The sequence below is a fragment of the Ochotona princeps genome, chromosome 17 (assembly GCF_030435755.1).
Source record: "Ochotona princeps isolate mOchPri1 chromosome 17, mOchPri1.hap1, whole genome shotgun sequence".
Lineage (NCBI taxonomy): Eukaryota > Metazoa > Chordata > Mammalia > Lagomorpha > Ochotonidae > Ochotona > Ochotona princeps.
The window spans coordinates 26,142,585-26,162,231 of NC_080848.1; the positions used below are offsets into that span (position 1 = coordinate 26,142,585).

At 48.3% G+C, this 19,647-nt stretch overlaps 1 protein-coding gene across 12 annotated transcripts in view; it reads left to right on the top strand.

The window, feature by feature from the left end:
- Positions 1-31: 31 nt before the first annotated feature.
- MSI2 (musashi RNA binding protein 2) overlaps positions 32-19,647 on the top strand; it is a 364,778-nt gene continuing 345,162 nt past the window's right edge. For 3 of the 12 annotated variants that reach the window (XM_058676321.1, XM_058676325.1, XM_058676332.1), the window contains exons 1-5: positions 155-316; positions 617-657; positions 988-1,069; positions 1,765-1,849; positions 5,429-5,470. In XM_058676321.1, the coding sequence (XP_058532304.1) occupies positions 255-316; positions 617-657; positions 988-1,069; positions 1,765-1,849; positions 5,429-5,470 (312 nt within the window). In that variant the 5' untranslated portion in view covers positions 155-254. Of the gene's footprint in view, positions 317-616; positions 658-987; positions 1,070-1,764; positions 1,850-5,428; positions 5,471-19,647 lie in introns of all 12 variants that reach the window. The other 9 variants (XM_058676324.1, XM_058676334.1, XM_058676323.1 and 6 more) reach the window with 8 other exon arrangements.

Genomic DNA, 19,647 nt, shown 5'->3' on the forward strand with positions numbered 1-19,647 from the left:
GGGCGGGCGGGGGGGGCGGGGACGGGGGGGTGTGCGAGGCGGCGGGGCTGAGCTAAGCCGAGCCCACGTGTGACGGCTCTCGCCGCTGCCCCGGCTCCGCGGCTCGCAGAGCGATTCGGAGGAGCCCGGGCGGGGGGGGAGGAGGAGGGGGAGGAGGGAGCGGAGATCTCGGGGCTCGGAGCCGGCCGCCGCTCCGCTCCGATCGCTGTGGGGCTCGGCTCTTTCGGGGGTGGGGGGGGCGGGGGGGCTCCGCTATGGAGGCAAATGGGAGCCAAGGCACCTCGGGCAGCGCCAACGACTCCCAGCACGACCCCGGGTAAGTTTCCAGCCGCTGCCCACCGCGCCGCCGCGGGCTCGCTCTCCTTTGCAGCGGCGGGGACGGCGGTGCGCGGAGCCCGGCATCGCCCGCGCCCCCCGGCCCCCCGCGCACCCCACCCCCACCCCGGGGAAGTTGCACACCTTTGGGTCGCGTTTCGCCGCCACCTTCTTCCCCCACCCCACCTCCCGGCTCGCGCTCGCCCGCTTCCCCCCGCTTTCCTTTTAGCTTTTGTAAGTTACACGTCAAAATGGCCGATCTGACATCGGTGCTCACTTCTGTTATGTTTTCTCCCTCTAGTAAAATGTTTATCGGCGGACTGAGCTGGCAGACCTCACCAGGTAAGGGAGGGAGGGGGGGACTCCTGGGTCCCCCCCTTCTTGGCTTCTTTATTGCTCTTTGTTATCCCGGTGTTGGAGCCCCCCCCCCCACCGGCCATTGGCTTCCCCACTTCTCCTGTGCAAGGTTATTTTTTTAAATAGCAAATCCTTTCCGAGCCCTCTACGCGACCTCTGTGGCCGAATTTCCCCCGCGTGTGCAAAAAATGCAAAAAAACAAAACAGAATAACAAGCGAAAACTACTTTTGGTTTTTGTCCTTGATCAACATTTGCATTGCTTTTTTTTCCACACCTTCTCTTCCCCCCCCATCTCTCTCTTTCTCTCTCTACAGATAGCCTTAGAGACTATTTTAGCAAATTTGGAGAAATTAGAGAATGTATGGTCATGAGAGATCCCACTACGAAACGCTCCAGGTAAACCCTTCCCTTCTGGATTTTGGCTTTATTTGAGAACAAAGTTTGAGCTTTATTTTTGGAGGTGACTTGGGAAGTAGCTGGAGCGGATGGAGAGCGGGGCTCCCGCGCGAGGTTTTGTCTGCGCCGGCGCCCCTCCACCCGCCTAACCTCTAGGGTTATTGTTAATTGGGGGCCGAACTCCGGGTACTGACTGAGACCGCATCTCTCCGGCTTTCAGTCATTTTTCGCGTCGCCGCCTTTTCTGCTCTTTAATGTGACATTTCAGCGTCATTCACTTTCCCTATAGTTTTTTTTTTAAAACATGAATGATCCCGCCACGCTCCTAGCTCCCCAAACTCTTAAGCGCCCCCGCCTCCCTCTCCCCCTTAGAAAGGTGAGTGAATCTCTTCCGAGTGCCGGGCTTTCTTCGGAAATAAAACAAAGCGTGAGGAAAGCGCCGGTGGGGAGGAGGAGGAGGAGGAGAAACTGAGGCGGCTCTCCCGGGGAGGCAGCGGCGTTTCCCAAGTTACCTCCGCGGCCCGCAGCCGGCTCCCCGCACCCTGGACCCCCGGGGGCGGCGGGGAGGGTCGGGAGCGGGCGCGTGGGGCCACCCGGGCCGGCCGCGCGCCGCGCTGAGGTAAACGCGCGCCTTGTGGCTCTGGCGCGGCGTCCCCTTTTCTGACTTGTTTTCCTCTCCCTTTGTCTCCTTCCAGAGGCTTCGGCTTCGTCACGTTCGCAGACCCGGCCAGCGTAGATAAAGTGTTAGGTCAGCCCCACCATGAGTTAGATTCCAAGACGGTAGGTGGCTTCTCCATGCTTGTCCTACGCCCCTTTTCAGGAACGAGCTGGGCGCTGACAGCCCGATTTAAAGGGACAGCGCCTGCCGGTGCTTTTCGGGGCCAAGAGCCTGATACTTTTTCACAGCGCCGGCGACTGGGCTCCAAAGTTGCTTATGGCCGGGGGGGGGGGGGGGGGGGTTGTGTGTGGGTTTTTTTTTTTTTTTTTTCTTGTTACCCCCTTCGCCTTTTTTCACCTGGGCCCGTTGCGGCTTCGAAGCTGCACTGTGGAGGCCAGGCCGAGGCCCTGCTCCTGACACCGGGACCACGCCGAGAAACTCCGCCTGCAAGCCCGTGCAACTTTTCTTTGTCAGTGGAGCCGGTCGCCTCGCTCGCCTGGCTCGAAGGCTCCGTGGCCCGGCGCCGGTGCCCGAGGGAAGGGGTGGCCGCCAGGGGAGAGGGCGTTTGCTCGCCAGGGGTCCTGGCAACAGGTTCCTCTGGGGGCCCTGGGGACTTGGAAAGTGGCTTGAGTAGCTCCGCAGACGCTGGCAGGGCCCAGCTGGGCATCCAGTGCCCTGAATCCAGATGGAGTGAAATCTCAGGCTGATAAGGCCTTGGCTTTCAAAGTGATTTTTTTTTTTTCCTTATCAGATTCTTTTATTTGAGTGTGGGTATTTGTATAGCATTGGAAGTTTTTCAGAATCCACAGTTGTGTGTGTTGGGGAGGGTCTCTAGGTGGAGGTCAGAAGTGGGTTAGAGGAAAGGTTGCATTTGAGTCTACCAGGATTTCCTCCGCAGTGTGTATATACAGAATCTGCCTAACAACAAACAAACAAACAACCCCCCCAAAAAACAAAAAAAATGCCAGGGGTGTTGAGTGAAATGTGGGGATGCAGGGCTGGGCTACTCTGGGCTTGGCCTCGGTTTTGGGGGTGTAGAATAAAGCCAGAGTTGGGAAGGGGTGTCCCAGCTCTGGCTGTACCTTCTTGGGCAAGTTGTTCTCTGCCCTCTGGGCCTCAGTTTACGCATCTATAAAACAAGCAGAACCAGGTGATCTTCCAGGTGCCTCCTGGCTGTAGCTTTGAATGACAGAACAGGCACCCCTCAGTGCACACTGGAATCACTGTTGCAAACTGGCCTCCTTCTCTAACCAGGGGGGGGTCAAGTGTGTGCCCTCTGCCCCCAGAAGACCTCACACCCTGAAGTTAGTTAATAAATTGTATGGGATGTGTTGTAGCTTGTGGCGCTTTTTGCATTTTCAAATAATTTCATGAATAATTGCATTTATAGAGTGATAACGGATTGCTTGGCTGGATGTTGCAAGAAACTGGTTATATTATAATGAGGAACGCTGTTTCTAAGACAGGCTCAGGAATCTGGTGTCCATCCTGTGGCTGTCCTGTGGGCTGCTGAGAACCCAGGTTTTGTGTGCATGCCTGTGCTGGCTGGGGAACTGTATTTTAGTGTTGGGAGGCCCTCCGTAACTGTTCATGTGTAGTGGGTGGTGGTCTCTCTTCTTTAGTGTAACCTGGCTTTTGACTTTGTTTCAACGTTCAGTGCAGGAGGCAGAAGCGGTTGGTTTGTTGACATGGAAACGAGGATCTTGTTTACCTTTACCTTAAAAGCTTTGTTTAGGTAATGGCCATTCAAGTCCAAATTAGTACTCTAGTCTTTTCCTAGAGGACTTATAGATACAGTAAGTAGAGCTGTACCCAACTAACTTGTGTTTTAATTTTTGGTAGTTTTCCTTTTTCCTTTCTGTTTACAAAAATAGTTGACAGGGATGTGCAAAAGGTGGGGGTTTGCCATGCTCACCTGGACCGCTCCGCTCCCTGAGAGAGCTGGACGTGCACTTGGGGTGCACCAGGAACCCTAATCTTAAGGTGATGTGCCTAGGGGCACTGCACACCATGCCTGAGTTCCCAATTGGCTGTCAGTTTTGTCATTTTGGATTTTTTGGGGGTCGTGCTTTGCTTTCCTCACAGCACCTGCTACCCTCCAGCCCTTGGCCCCCCCATCTTAACCTGCTTTGCACCTTTTACCCCACAGCCAAGGTGACTCATTGCAATTGTGTGCTTGTGGGCTAAAACATCCTTTAAGGGAGCGTGGAAGCAAAGACACATCTGTCTTACCTGGGGGGCTAGAATGGGAATCCACACCTGTTGTATTTCCCTTGTAGACACGCTGTCCTCAGTGCTGGGCACACCTGTAGATGCAGTCATGTTAATCTGTATGAAAGGGTAGTTTGCTAGATCAGAGATTTTTTTTTTGTCTGTTTTAGTTTCTGAAAAGTAATCGCTCATTTCTCAGGTCATGTTAGGAAGTAGAAGACACGACATGGTCTTTAAACTTGGTACTGGTTTGGGTCTAGGGAGTCCAGGAGAACAGGTGGACTCTGATGTGCGTCCTACCCCCTGCTTTCTCCAGAGCATTATTCTTTGTGTATCTGCTGTGACAAAAGTGAAAACAAGACACTGATTGACTTTTTTTAAAGAAAAAATTTTAATATGAAAACTAAAGCCTGTAAATAAATAAGTTGTAGCAATATTCATGCCACTCTCTGTGTGGAATTTTTCCCGAAGATTTGTGACAGTTAGAAGGCAAAGGAAAACCAGCAATGAATTAAAAAAAATTCATTCCCTTTTTGTCTATACAATAACTTTTTCCACTGTCAGAACAATCTGTTAGATGCAAGTGTCCTGTGGGAATCACTTTTGCGTTGTAGCGCAGTCCCTTATTGAGAGTGACGCACTCGGCCTGTGTTTGCTTGGGAGTGAAGATGTTTTTCCATGTGGAGTGAGCTTGGGGTAGGGAAATACCCTCCTTGTTGTGCTAGATTCTGACTTCTTTTGTGTGTGTGTGTGTGTGTGTGTGTTTAATTCTTGTAATGACCTTTCTAATTTGGGTTTACGTTGCTTGTGAATTTTTTTTAGCTCCTGTGATTTAAAAAAAAAAAAATCCAGGTGGGTTTTAGAGAGCCCATCAAATTACATGTTTTTTTGACACTTTCTTTTGAGATGTAACTATAGCACAAATTATATTTTTGAATATTCCTAGATAACTTTATATTCACAAAAATGAGTTAATTCAAACCGAGCATGATATTGGCTGGTTAGGGGCAGTTTTTAGATGTTGATTTTCAGCATTTTTGTAATTCCCTATGTTGTTATCACCTGAGAGAAGAAAGACTGGACAATTACCTTCTGCTGAAGAAACTTACATTTTCACATTATGGTTTTTTTCCTCCAGTGCGAATGATGCTGCTGTCTTTTCTCTCAGGCATCACTTAGTTCTCAGTGTTTGTAGATGATAAACCCTTCCCTAAATAGGAATGCATGATACCTGCTCTGGATTTTTGAGAGCATCACACTCTGGAATGCATGGTGTAGGGCATTTCAGAAAACCTCATGAGGCAATATAGGAGGCATGGCCAAAGTTGCAGTCAGTTTTTGGGGAACTTTTGAATTGTCTAGGAAGTCGCTAAAAGCTGGGTTATGAGCCTGAGAAATGAGTGATTAATAATTAGGTGATTAATCATGTCTTTTCTCCTCTTCTCAAAGTGCTTCATCGATGCTGACGTTTTCATTTTTCTTTCCCCCAGATTGACCCCAAAGTTGCATTTCCTCGTCGAGCTCAACCCAAGGTAAGTAGGAGAATCTGCGGTAGGATTGTAATGTTCAGAGATGGTCACAAAGACTTTAAGTCGCAAACAGCCTTGGCAGTGAACTGTTGAACCCTGGAGTCCACTATTGCTTCAGAGTGTCAGCCTGTGGCAGTGAAAGTCCTCCAGGCAAGGACCTCTGTGAGATAGACATGGATACCCACTGTAGCCATGCCAAGCTTGGTCCTGAGTATCCAACTGGGGACTGGGGACAGGTTTGACCATGGCAGGAGGACGTGGCTCCAGACGTTGTAGGAGTTATGTGGATGTTCTATTTATGCTTTCAGCAAAGGTAAAACATTTCCTTCTTATGCTTTTTGCCATGGGTCCTCTTAAGACCTGACACCTTAAGGATTTTGGGAAAGGAGCAGCATTTTAGACTATAGCTTGTCCCTTCTAGAAAACCCAGTTTCATAGATCCAGAGAGCTCTACATCTCAGAGCAGAAGGTCTTGGTTTCAGGTGGGTTTGATAAATCAGGGCACACTGAAAACCAGGAGGGTCGATTACTTGTACAAGAGGTGGCGCCTGGGTAGAGAGGTTCAGACAATGTTGTGACCTTGTGGAGTGTGCCTACACGTCTTGATTAAAGGTTTGAGATAGATACGACTGCGCTGGGGAAAAAGTATGCGATTAACGTTTGTGCTGAGCTCGCCAGGTGTGGCCGTGTGACCACAGCTGCACGAAGCCCAAGGCCACACTTGAAGAGCTACAGCTCATGTGTTTGTCTTGCCCGTTTGAGTTATCTTTTTCTTCCCTGTATGGCATCGGAAGAAACAGCTTTTCTGCCTCTTGTGGCCTTGCATTCTTCTGGAAAGGGGGAAAGTTGAAGCCTTTCACAGAAGGTCATCAAGGGAGAGGGGTGCTGTGGCTTTTGCAGATTTAATTTCTTTCAGCATGATCACTCCAAAGTGGGGCCTCTTAATTGTATATAAGATGGCATAGCTTTGTGTGCTAGTAAAGACTAAGTTAACTGTTGTGGATGCGATGTTGAGAAATTTAGGTCTGTAGTCTGCCGTGTGATGGATCCATTCCCCTCCACCCCTTTCATAAATATAATGAAATATTTTCTTAAGGCATTTCCCCCTAATGCTTAAGCAAATGATAAGAGTTCATGGACCTTTGCGGTTCCCTTTTCTCTGCTTAGACACACTTGGGATGGACTTTCCTCTTGCAGTTGCCTTCCACACTTCACATTGCAGAAGGTTTCGCAAAATTAGCAGTATTTCCTCCTGACTTTTGAGAATTGCTGTTTCTTCCATAAGTGTGAACTCCAAATTTCCAGGTTAGTCATTTGATCATTCAGAACTGGGATCAGATTACCCTCAAGGGAAACTGGAAAAATGCTTGACTTGGTAAGTCCGTGGGTCTGACCTGTGTTCCCTTCTCCCAGCTGGTTGTTTTTTTTTTTTTTTTCCCCTTTTTCTTTTTTTAGGTAGGATGGCAATATTTCACTTTAATATGCTTGACTGTTTGGTTTGTCAGTGATGCATTCAACTTGAAAACAGGACAGAATATTTCTCAGATTTGTCAGAGTGTATACCATCCTCCCAGCCCGTGTCCGGGATGTGTGGAGGTGAACTGTCGTTTTTTTAGATGTGAGTTAATGTCACACCAGGTGGGGGAGGACATTTTCCTGTGGAGGTCTGGGATTTAATAATATTATCCTGTGTTTTATGACACACACCGCTTTGCAAAGGACTGTGCTATTTATGATCAGCCTCTGAATCGCAGCTGCTTCCGCTGGTGACTGCTGTCCCTGCATTCATCATTGCCTTGCCTTTTAGCCTCAGTTTCTTGTTCTGTAAGATGGGAGCAATGACGGTAGTCTGTCTGAGACTTTTTGTTGTTGCTTTTTATTTTGTCATTTTGTCTGAAACTTTTATGAAGAGTAAAACTGTGTGGAATTTTGTAAGGGCTTTGAGACTCATCACATCCTTGTTGTTTGACTCATTAATCACAAGTTTTTGTTATGTGATTTTGGGCAGATTCTTTCAAGTTCCCTGAACCTCAGTTTCCCCATCTCATAGAATTTTTGTGCAAATGAAATAACATTGAGAAGGCACAGTGCTTTAAAAAATAGAAAAGATGAGGTACACAACACTAACATTTAAATGTGACTTGTTTTCGCTACTGTTTTTCTCAGGCTGTTATAGTAGTCCTGTGAGAGGCTGAGTATTAGGAAGGATATGAGTTGACTCTATGTGCTCTGCCCTCTTGTAGGGACTTGATGTGTTTTGGTTCATTTGTATGGGATGGGGGTTAGAATTATCTCCATTTGACAGAGGAGCAGGCTGAGGTACAGGTGATCGAGAAGTGGTCCAGGAGACGCACCCAGGCAGCTGAGCTCCAGAACTGCATCTTTTACTTATGTGTCATTCTGGTGGGGTTGGGCACCTCAGGGTACTGCACCCCACCATACCACTGGGGGAGGAGGGAGATCAGTAGGTTGTGAGAGGCAAAGCTACCCCCCAGAATCTTAGGGAATTGAACTCCTGTGTTTTGGGGCCTGGGATACTTGCCTTCCTGCTGTTATATTATCCCATTGAGAGATGGAATGTCTAATTCTGCCTCTCAGAGGCAGTTTGATAGCTGTTGAGCTGTGTGGTGTGGTCATGGGAACAGGGTGAGAGAAGGTGTCTTCTTCCCCATCTGTGGTCCCTTCCCACGAAAATGGGGGCCTGGTCACCAGGGCATCAGAATGAAATTAGCGTGAGGGGCCACAGCCCGGCTGGCAGGAGTGCAGAACTGGGAGCGAAGTCTTGTTTATTTCCTATTGATCTCCCTTCAGTGGAATTTCTGCATCTGTGTGTTGGGGTCAGCTTTGCACCTGGTGGTGGCCCTGGTGAGAAGTTTGTAAATGATATGTCAGCAGGCGTTTCAGTTAAGATTCATTTCTCTGCTTTGTGGCTGTCCCTCGTTTCCGACACTCGCTTGAGAAATCCTCCGTGGAGGTGTTAAAACAAGGTGAGTGGGAGGAAGCTGTAAGTTAATAGGAAAGAAAACCCGTGGCAGTGTAGAACACACTCTGGATGAGTATGATCAGAAAAGTCTCCAATATATCACATAAATAAAGCTATTTTGAACAGAATTTTAATGATTAGCCAGGGAAAGGCTAATCTGCTTTTGATACGTGCGTTCACGTCTTGGATGAAGAATAATAGGTCTATGTGAACTGGTCCGGGGATGACTGCGGACCAGTGCTCATTAATTAGTGAAGCTCATTTTGATCAGAGATGAAGATAGGTCCGTCCTGGATCTTCCTATTTCTCCAGATGATTGTTTCATTTTGTAAAACAACATACGAGTTCCCCCATACCCTGGTCCGGATACCTTTTATAAAATTAAAGTAGCCACGCTGCTCTAAAAAGCTGGCTCAATGCGAAGCCATCGGAGAAGGGAGGGTGATGAGAATGGATCACGCCGTATCCTTTCTTTGTTCCTTTTGGGCAGATGTGTTAACTGCCTGCCAGAGTTTTTCTTGAGCTGGTAGGTTCTTGTGTGGATGAACCAAGAGACTTCGTGAGATCTTTGTGCAAAAGTGGAGTCTAGATGTAACTCAGTGTCTGTCTCAATTATCCTTGAACTTGAGAAAACATTCCCCCACCCTTCCAGGTTGCCATTTTCCTCCCTAAGGTTTTTGTTTGTTTGTTTTTCTCTTTTTAATATTGCCTGTGCTGTTGAGCGGGATGCCCACTCCTGTGGGCCCCTGACTAGGAGGTTCAGGCACGAGGAAGGTGGGTAGGACAAATGTTTCAGTTGTTTTTGTCTTCAGTGTCCACAGGAGAAGGTGATCACAGGCGGAGGTGATCACCCCCTGCTGTCAAACTGTATCAGCCCCGGGAATGGGGATGATCATTTGTTGATTCCTCTGAGACCTCGATGTTGCCTCCCCGTGTTTTGAAGGTTAGAACATCAGCTTTTGATCCTGAGAGATTTCATTTCTACAATCTATTTCCAAGTTTCGTCCTTTGCAGCTGGGCGACCATGGGGTGGTCACTGAAATCCCTCCAAACCTCCGTTTTCTCCTTTCTGAAAGAGGGAGGGAGAGGGCCAGGTGTTTGGTTCAGTGGTTAGAATGCCAGGTGGGATGCCCACATTGTGCAGGGGGTATTTGAGTCTGTGCCTCTGCTCTCGACAGCTTTCAGCTAGTGCTCACCCTAGCAGGCAGCAGGTGATGACTCAAGTTGTTGGGTTCCTGGGCCCCATAATTGAATCCTCATTGCTTTGCTTCTGACCCAGCTTCCTGCTGGTGTGTTTCCTGGGAGGCAGCAGATGATGGGTCATGTATGTGAGTCCTTGCCACCTGTTTGGGAAACTCCAATGGGAATTTAGGCTCCTGGCTTCAGCCTGGCTGTTGTAGGCATCTATCTTGGGGGGAATGAACCAGTGGGTGGAAATTCTACCCATTCTCTATCTTTCTCAACTTTTCAAATAAATAAAAGCAAACATTAAGAAAAAGTAAAGTCTTTGGATTTAAAAAGGGCAATAGAGTATCCACTGCATGGAATTGTTTTGAGAATGAATGCAGAAACTCTTTCCTGGGAGCCACGTTGAAGTCATGTCCAGCAAATGTTGCTGACATTATCAGAGAATGATCTTTTTTTGTTGTTTTTTAAAAAGATTTCTTTATTTTTGTTGGAAAGTCAGGTTTACAGAGAGAAGGAGAGACAAAGATCTTCTGTCTGCTGGTTCAGTCCCCAAATGACCTCAGTGGTCAGAGCTGAGCCGATCTGAGGCCAACTTTTTTCGGTTTCTCCCACACAGGTACAGGGTCCCAAGGCTTAGGGCTATTGTCTACTGCTTTCCCAGCTAGATGAGAAGTGGAGCATTCAGGACACGAACTGGTGCCCTTGGGGGATCCTGGGTGTGCAACGTGAGAATTTTAGCCATTAAGTCATCATGCTGGGTTCATCGTATTGCGTCCAAGTAGTGAGGACTATTTTAAAGATTTATTTATTTTATCACAAAGTCAGATATACAGAGAGGAGGAGAGACAGAGAGGAAGATCCTCCCTCCGATGATTCACTGCCAAAGTGACGACAATGGCCAGTGCTGCGCCAATCTGAAGCCGGGAACCAGGAACCTCTTCCGGGTCTCCCACGTGGGTGCAGGGTCCCAAGGCTTTGGGCCGTCCTCGACTGCTTTCCCAGGCCACAAGCAGGGAGCTGGATGGGAAGTGGAGCTGCCGGGATTAGAACCGGCGCCCATATGGGATCCCGGGGCGTTCAAGGCGAGGACTTTAGCCACTAGGCCACGCTGCCAGGCCCGTGAGGACTATTTTAATAGAATTTAAGAAGTGACCATGGTGAAGTGACATAAAAACAATGTGAACAGTAATATAAGGATGCTAAGGGCCAGCATTCAGTGATGGAGAGAATGAATTGGGGCCAGCCTGCCCTTGTCACAGTAGAGGCCGCTGCCACCCAGTGCAGTTCTGTTGGCTGCACCAGGTCCCTCCATTATGTTGAGGCAGGGCTGAGCTAGAACCCTGTGTTCCTGTGTTGACTTCTGATGTGGCTTCTGAGCCCTGGAAAGTTCTGTCCTCAGCCCACATCCAGGTCGGTGCAGCGGTGGCACATACCTTAACTTGCATACTTCTTGTTCCAGGACAGTGGTTTCTTGGCAGCCACTCAAGGGAGAAGGGTGAGCTTCCGGCATCTGGCTTTCCCTAGCTGCTGTGGTTTGGTTGCTTGAGCAGCGTGCCATCTTGGATGAGGTGCAGCTGTCATTTCAGCAGCCACAATTAACTGACCTGCCACTAGGTGTTCTCAGCGCCAGCCAGGCAGGTGGTGTGTGTGTGTGTGTGTGTGTATGTGTGTGTGTGTGTGAGCGTCAGCACCCCTGCCCCAGCACACAGCCAGGCCACTGGAAAATTAGAGGCATAGCACGTTAAGCGTTAGTGACCTCGGCTCCTTCCTGTTTTCCAGTCAGTAGCAGGTGTCAGCTCAAGGAGGAGGCGTGCCGTGTCCTACAAATGTCCTTTCCTGGATTCTGCCTTTCCTCCCCTGCTTTTGTGCTGTTGCTAAGGTCAGTCTGCTCAGGAGGGATGCTGCTGTGTCACACAGCAGGTGCATTTTGGCACACATGTGTGCCTCCTCTGCCCCCCAGCAAGGGAAAGGAGGGAGAGCAGGAAACTAGGCTGGAGGAGCCTGCATGGTGGCTGGATGGTGCATGTTGTTCCCCACCCTCACCACCCGTCTGCATTTGACTTTGTTTCACAAAAGTTTGCATCATCCTTACTGTGTGTACCCACTTTCAGCGCCTTTTGAGGAAACCCTCTGTGCCTCCAAGGCCTGAGGAATAGGGTTTACATTGCTTTGAAGGACCCTGGTGATCTCTGTCAACTTGTCTTCCTTCTCTTCTGCCTTTTGCTGCCTTAAAGCTGTTCTCTGCCAGCAGCCCTTCCCTGCTTCCTGTCTCTGTGTAGCCTTCTTTCCCATTGTACAACACACCTATTTTTCAAGACCCAGCCTAACCCTTACCTTTCCCCGAAGTTGTTCCTGCTCACTCTCTGAAATAAAGTCTTGTGTTGTGTTAAATCGGATCCATTCTGAGCCTGCATCACTGGGCAGTTTCATGCTGGTGGAGCCCCATACAGTGCACCTGCTACATCATGAACTCCTGCAGCAAAGATGTCACGCAGCCATATGATCTTAGGGAGCTAACCCCGACCACACACATGGTCCTTTGTGAACAGAAACAATGTTAAGTGGCATGTTACTGTCTTTCCCTAGGTTTCCAGAGCACTTCAGCTTCTCTTTGAATTTGACATGTCAGCAATAATGAACTAGCAAACACTTAATGAGCATATCCAACCATTAGGGGTTGCATTCACTAATCAAACACCTTTTTTCCTTTTCAAACATTTGTTTATGAAAGGAGCTGACACTATGGTGCAGTGGGTAAAGCCACCACCTGCAGTGCCAATTGGAGTACCAGCTGCTTTATTTCTTATCAAGCTCCCTGCTGATGTGCCTGGGAAAGCAATGCTTGTGCTCCTGCAATCAAGTGGGAGACCTAGAAGGAGCTCTTGGCTCTGGACCAGCACGGCTCCAGTTGTTGTGGCCATTTGGGCAGTGAACCAGTAGATGGAAGATCACTCTGTGTCTCTCCTCTGCTCTCTGTAACTCTGTCAAATAAAGAAATCTTTTTTGTTTGTTTAAGACTTGTTTATGGGAAAAGCAGAGAGGATCTCACATCCCCTAGTTCATATAGTTTTTTTGAAGATTTATTTATTTTTTATTGGTAAGTCAGATATACAGAGAGGAGGAGGAGAGATAGAGAGGAAGATCTTCTGTCCATTGATTCACTGCCCAGTGGCTGCAATGGCTGGGGTCGAGATGATCTGAAGTCAGGTGCTTCTTCCGGATCTCCCACATGGGTGCAGGGTCCCAAGGCTTTGGACCATCTCGATTGCTTTCCCAGGCCACAAGCAGGAAGTTGGATGGGAAGTGGGGCTGCCGGGATTAGAACTGGTACCCATATGGGATCCTGATGCATGCAAGGTGAGGACTTTAGCCACTAGGCCACTGCACTGGGCCCCCTAATTCATGTCTTAAATGGCTGCAATGATTGGGGCCCAGAACTTCATGTGGATCTTTCATGTATGTGCAAGGGCCCAAGCTCTTGGGCCATTTTCTGTTGCTTTGCCAGGTGCATTAGCAGTGAGTTGCATCAGCAGTGAAGCAGCTGCGATTTGGACTGGGGCCCTTGTGGGATGCCAGAATTGCAGGCTACAGCTTAAACTTTTTTTTTTTTTTTTTAAAGATTTATTCATTTTATTACAGCCAGATATACACAGAGGAGGAGAGACAGAGAGGAAGATCTTCCGTCCGATGTTTCACTCCCCAAGTGAGCTGCAACGGGCCGATGCGCGCCGATCCGAATCCGGGAACCAGGAACCTCTTCCGGGTCTCCCACGCGGGTGCAGGGTCCCAATGCATTGGGCCGTCCTCGACTGCCTTCCCAGGCCACAAGCAGGGAGCTGGATGGGAAGTGGAGCTGCCGGGATTAGAACCGGCGCCCATATGGGATCCCAGGGCTTTCAAGGCGAGGACTTTTTGCCACTAGGCCACGCCGCCGGGCCCTACAGCTTAAACTTTTGGTGCTTTGTGCCATACACATACAGTGTGAGATTCTGGGTTCAGGGCTCAGAATAAAAGCCCTGCTCTTACAGAACTGTTACTCTAGTGAGGCAGTAAGCTGTGAGCCAATGAGTAGTGTGCCATGCAGTCAGGTGTGAGCGTCAAGGCTCCCTCAGGTGTGGGGCAGGCCCTTCTCTCTTTTTTTTTTTTTTTAAAGATTTATTCAGTTTATTACAAAGTCAGATATACAGAGAGGAGGAGAGACAGAGAGGAAGATCTTCCCTCCGATGATTCACTGCCCAAGTGAGCCGCAAGGGCCGGTGTGTGCTGATCCGAAGCTGGGAACCTGGAACCTCTTCCGGGTCTCCCACGTGGGTGCAGGGTCCCAATGCATTGGGTCGTCCTGGACTGCTTTCCCAGGCCACAAGCAGGGAGCTGGATGGAGCTGCTGGGATTAGAACTGATGCCCATATGGGATCCCGGGGCTTTCAAGGCGAGGACTTTAGCCGCTAGGCCACGCCGCTGGGCCCGGCCCTTCTCTTTTAACACAGTCAGTTGCCACGTTCTGCACTGGGGACCATGGTGGGGATTTTGTTCTGAGTTTTGTGCTAGTTCCATTCATGTTTTGTTTCCTTCCTTCCAAGGGCATGAGCATATTTAACTAACACAAACCCTCCCAGCTCTTAACTCTCACACCTGCACTGCTGTACATCCTTAGGCTTACATTTAGAACAAAAGGATGGGCAGTGATTGAGGAGATGTGGTCGGGAGGAGGCTGCTGGAATGTAGGGAGGGAGGTGAGCAGCGCCCTCAGGGGAGGGCCAGCACTTAGGAAGGGAGAGCTGAGCTGCTGGCAGGAGATGGTCTTTGCCCCAAATCCTCTAGAACAGAGAGGAAGGAGAAATGGCAGGAGTGCAGCTCTTCCTTCCTGCTTTGAGTGAGGGAAGGTCAGACTATGCTGTGCCTCAGAGGGTGCCAAGGATGAGGCTTGGAAAGGAGGCTGGGGTCGGACTGGGAGGCCTTGAGTGGCAGGCAGAGCAAGCAAGGTGGTGCTCTTTGGCATGTTGGTGCTAGGAATTTGCTCTGTGTGTGTGTGTATGTGTGCATGCACGTGCCCACTCATGCGCATGTTCATGAACAGGTCCATGGGAATCTCTGGATTTGTGTAGAAGCTGGGGTCACTGACAGGCCCACAGCTGATGACTTCCAGGGGGACACTTCCCTCCTTTAAATTGCAATCCACAAGTGCTCTCTGGCTTCAGACCCTTGTTTAGGAATGGTGCTTATGGCCAACACTGCAGCTGATCTGCCAGCTGGATGGCAGATTACAAGGAGCCTGTCTTCTTCCATTCATCTTTTATGCCCTTCTTCATGAGGGACTTGATGTAAACAAAATCCCCAAATTCTGTGCTTTCTCCTTGTGTAAGCTGTGATCATGACCTCTTGGTGCATAGAAGATGCTGTTTCTCAGTATCAGAATCATGAACTGCCTGCGGGATGCCCACATGTGTGTCGTTGGCTCACTGTAAACCCCTGGCCTGTGGCTTTGCAAGTGGTGTCTGTGTGGGGTCACTTTTGCTGGTAGTTGCTCTGTGTGGGAAGCACGCCTTGTTGGAATCAAGCTCTCTCTCTTTTTTTTAAAGATTTATTTTTATTACAAAGTCAGAGATATACAGAGAGGAGGAGAGACAGGAAGATCCTCCCTCCGATGATTCACTGCCAAAGTGACGACAATGGCCGGTGCTGCGCCGATCCGAAACCGGGAACCAGGAACCTCTTCCGGGTCTCCCACGTGGGTGAAGGGTCCCGAGGCTTTGGGCTGTCCTGGACTGCTTTCCCAGGCCACAAGCAGGGAACTGGATGGGAAGTGGAGCTGCCGGGATTAGAACTGGCGCCCATATGGGACCCCGGGGCGTTTAAGGTGAGGACCTTAGCCACTAGGCCACGCTGCCCGACCCGGAATCAAGTTCTTTGTGTTTCCTTGTGGTGTCACAGGGGAACGTGTGTGCTCTTGGGGCTGAGCCGCCTGTGAAGTGTTGCAGCAGTCGATTTGGCTCATTGGTCCACCTGGGACAGATAGCCCCAGGTCCCATATATGGGATGGTATTCCCAGGTCTGTCTTTCGTTGGAGGATGGATTACACTAAGTTTCAACCAATGGAAGCTTAACTTTGAGAGTGGTGTCTGGCTGCCTAATTCTTTGTTTTAGTTCTGAGACTTAGAATAATCAAGAAGAAAATTCCTAATTTGAAATACTGATGGTCCTGTATTGTGAGCTTGTACTATTAGAGGCATAAACCTCTGCATCCTCACTGTCCTGTATCTTAATCCTTCCAATGGTTATTTGTTGTCTTATTATTTTTTTTTTTAAGATTTATTTCTTTTACCTTGGAAAGACAAATTTACAGTGAGAAAGATCTTCTGTCTGCTGATTCACTCCCCAAATGGCCACAATGGCCAGAGCTGAACTGATCCAAAGCCAGGAACCAGGAGCTTCTTTCAGGTCTTCCACATGGGTGCAGGGTCCCAGGGATATTGGCCATCCTCTACTGCTTTCCCAGGCCACTAGCAGGGAGCTGGATGGCAAGTGGAGCAGCTGGGATATGAACCAGCACTCATACGGGATCCCTGAGCATGCAAGGTGAGAATTTAACCACTGAGCCATCGCACCAGGCCCAGTCCTTTATAGTTTTGCAGTGTTATCTCTACTTGATAGATAGATAAACTGACATCTGGGAGGGGAAACACCTTTCCTAGGAGTACAGAACTTTTAGGTTGAAGTCCAACCAATGCCAAGGCCCTGTTCCTCTGGACCACTAGGGGAACATGAATGAGGAGAGTGTAAGTTCTTACACTTGGGCTGACTGCTGTGAAACACTCAGGCTGAGGAGACCCTGTTCCAGCCTGGTCAAGGAGCTTTAAGTTATTTTCTATCACCTGTTTTCTAAGAGCCTGTTCAGCACAGGTAAGTGATACTTCCCAAAGCATAGAATTTTGAACGAATCACTTCATGATGTTGAGTCTCCCTTTGTGTCTGTTACATGGGCAAAAGAACAGCACCCACAGCATAGGAGGATTGTTTGGGGGATTCAGTGAGACAACTTGAATGGGGTAAAAGCTGCACTTTGCAGGTATCTCTAAGCATTAGTTATATGTTGCTGTCCCCACAGGCACTGCCAGTCCTACATCCTGGGAGGACCATCCCTGGCAGCTTGTGGGTGATTGACACTGTTGCCCCTTTCTAGGGGTGATGGATGGAACAATACCTTGAGATTGGAACATTCTGTGTTGGTCACTTGGCCTGCTCATGGGGTCCTGGCTTGCAAGGCAAGATAGCAGGCACCTTTCGCTTGGGAGGGTGCTAAGGGTGCTTGGTGGGCAGGAACAGTGTGTTTCCTTTGCCGCATCTGATGCCTATGTTTTTTGCCATCCCTGAGAGTGAGGTCCTGGCAAGCCACTAGGACAGGGCTGAGGCTGCGGTGTGAGAGTGAGAGGACTCCCCAGAAGCCTGCTCTCTCCCATTCTTGATCTTCGTCTGCCTGGGGGTAGTGCCACCCATGACTGATCTGAAAGCATCACATTCATTTATTTGTCACTGGCTGTGACAGGCAAGTTAATGCTAATGGATTCTTTTTTTAGCCTGTTGTCTGGGATGAGTTTCTCCCAAATGTCCTGAAATCGAAGGCATTAGGCGAATGTGTAACTTTTGTGTTAGGCATGGATTTAAAAAGATAAAGAAGGTTTTGTGTGCAAGGGCCTTAAATTTAGGTTAGGGGCAAGAGCGACTAAAGAAGTGGGGAGTGGGTGTTGGGCCCAGCATTGTCTTTTTAAGAAATCTATTTGGAGCTCTAAATTGCTGTTTCTGTTTCAATTATGTGACAATTTCAAGGGTTTAGAAAAATCTAATAAAATGGTCTTGATGATGCAATCCAAGCAGAGCGTATTTGAGAAGTTCCAAGGGAATACATTCCTTGGGGGTCAAGAGATGCTTGCTCAGGCCACCGGGCCTCCTTGCTTCTGGGTTTTTGCATTTTTATTGTTTTGGAGGGCAGGAAACAGTGTAGGAATGTATTCAGGGCTCTATCCATATCCTCCACTGAAATGAATTCCTCTGTTCAGGCAATTGCCAATTGTCGGCCCCTGCAATCTTTTTTTCTTTTCTTTTTTTTTCTTCTTTTCTTTTAAACCTGACATATTGTAAACGACTTTTAGAGCATGATTTGTGTGTGTAGGGAAGTTGAATAAAGCACCAAAGAGAAGGCACTGGAGGAGGGGAAGGAGTGAGAAGGGAGGCCCTGTAAAAGTTTTTTCTTTACTCCAATCAAAGCTTTTGGTAGTTTTCCCAAAGAATAGAGGCTTACAATGGAGGCTGGCTGTGGGGCTGCCCACGGGAGCGGAGTGCAGAAAGACCTAGTGTAGCAAACTGTGATGCTGAGTGACATTAATGAGGTGACCACTCCTGTGGAAGGAAAGCGAGGAGCAGCCGGATTGCTGTTCCCATGGCTCGCTCTCGGCTGAGGGTATTCCCCTCTGTCTGCTGCATGGGTGCCTGGGTGTGCGAGCGTGTGTGCACATGCACCGTTTTGTTCACTGCCCTTTCCTGTGGAAGTTGTAGTCCCAGTGCAGTTCCATTTGCTGCAGGATTCTCCACTCTAAACATGGTGTGAGGGCTGGCCTCTGTTCTCACCTGCGAAAGATGTGCATGTTAAGCCAGGAGGACATTAGCTTTACTTTCTGGGTACCTGCAGGAGTTTGAGTGGATGGCAGGTGAGGCCAGCATCGTGGAGCTGGGCACTGCTAGAAGAGCAAGGCCAACTGTGTGAGGAGGCAGTGTTCTTCCTTCCAGAATGCATTCCATAGAGAGGGGAGGAGAAAACTTATTGCTGTACAGGTTTCTTTTTCTTTCTTTCTTTCTTTCTTTCTTTCTTTCTTTCTTTCTTTCTTTCTTTCTTTCTTTCTTTCTTTCTTTCTTTCTTTCTTTCTTTCCCTCTCTCTCTCTCTCTCTCTCTCTCTCTCTCTCTCTCTCCCTCCCCCCTCTTCCTGTCTCCCTCTCTTCCTTCCTTTTTTTTGTTTGTTTTTGCTTCTGTTGTTGTTCTACTCAAAAGACCCTGATCTGATACCATTTCTTATTGATGGTGTAGGTGCAACATGGCAGGAAGTGCTTCTTAAGTATTTTGGAAAATTTTGTCTATCTTGGAAAATATTGCCTATTTTTACCTGGCTCTTGCGGAAGAATTTTCAGTTACTCAAGAAAAACTGCAACGTTTTGGGTAGATTACCTGGGAAGGGGATGTGCTGCCTTGGCATTGCTGATTTCCTAGATAAAGCCTGGAGAGTGCTAGGCTTAACTGTTCCCAGGACGGAAGCTATACCTTTCTCTCCTTCCTCATCATGGCCTTGGCATTCTAAAGGAGATGGACAGGCATTGGAAAATTTGCTGAGAGATCTTAGGAAAGGAAACAAACAAACAAAAAGTCTGGAGTGCCCTGGGTGGGGGATACCCACATGCCTGAATTTCAGAATATTTTGCACCAAAATAAACTCATGTTTTGTTGCCATTTCCATGAACTTTTAGAAGGACCTGTGTACTAATAGAACCTGATTTCTTTTTCTTTCTTTCTTTCTTTCTTTCTTTCTTTCTTTCTTTCTTTCTTCCTTTCTTCCTTTCTTCCTTTCTTCCTTTCTTCCTTTCTTCCTTTCTTCCTTTCTTCCTTTCTTCCTTTCTTCCTTTCAAGATACCTTTGAACCAGTTCCCTCAGGGATAACTCTGGAATTGTAGCTAGAGGCAAACAAATACTGCAACTTATATACATTAAGCTTAATAAGAACCACTTGGTCAACTCACCATCTCTTCTCTCTGGGGAAAAAGGATCGAATTAGGATGTGTGAACCTTGGAAAAGATTGGGTTGTGACTCTCCCCAAGACAGCTCCGTGTATATGTTTCCTCTTCTGTTTTCAAAGCCGATAATTGGTTTTGGGAAGAACTTCTGACTTGATTAGGGGGCCCTTAGGAAATTAAAGTGTGTTTGAATTTCACAAGTATAATTTTAATTATACAAATTTTGCATTTTTC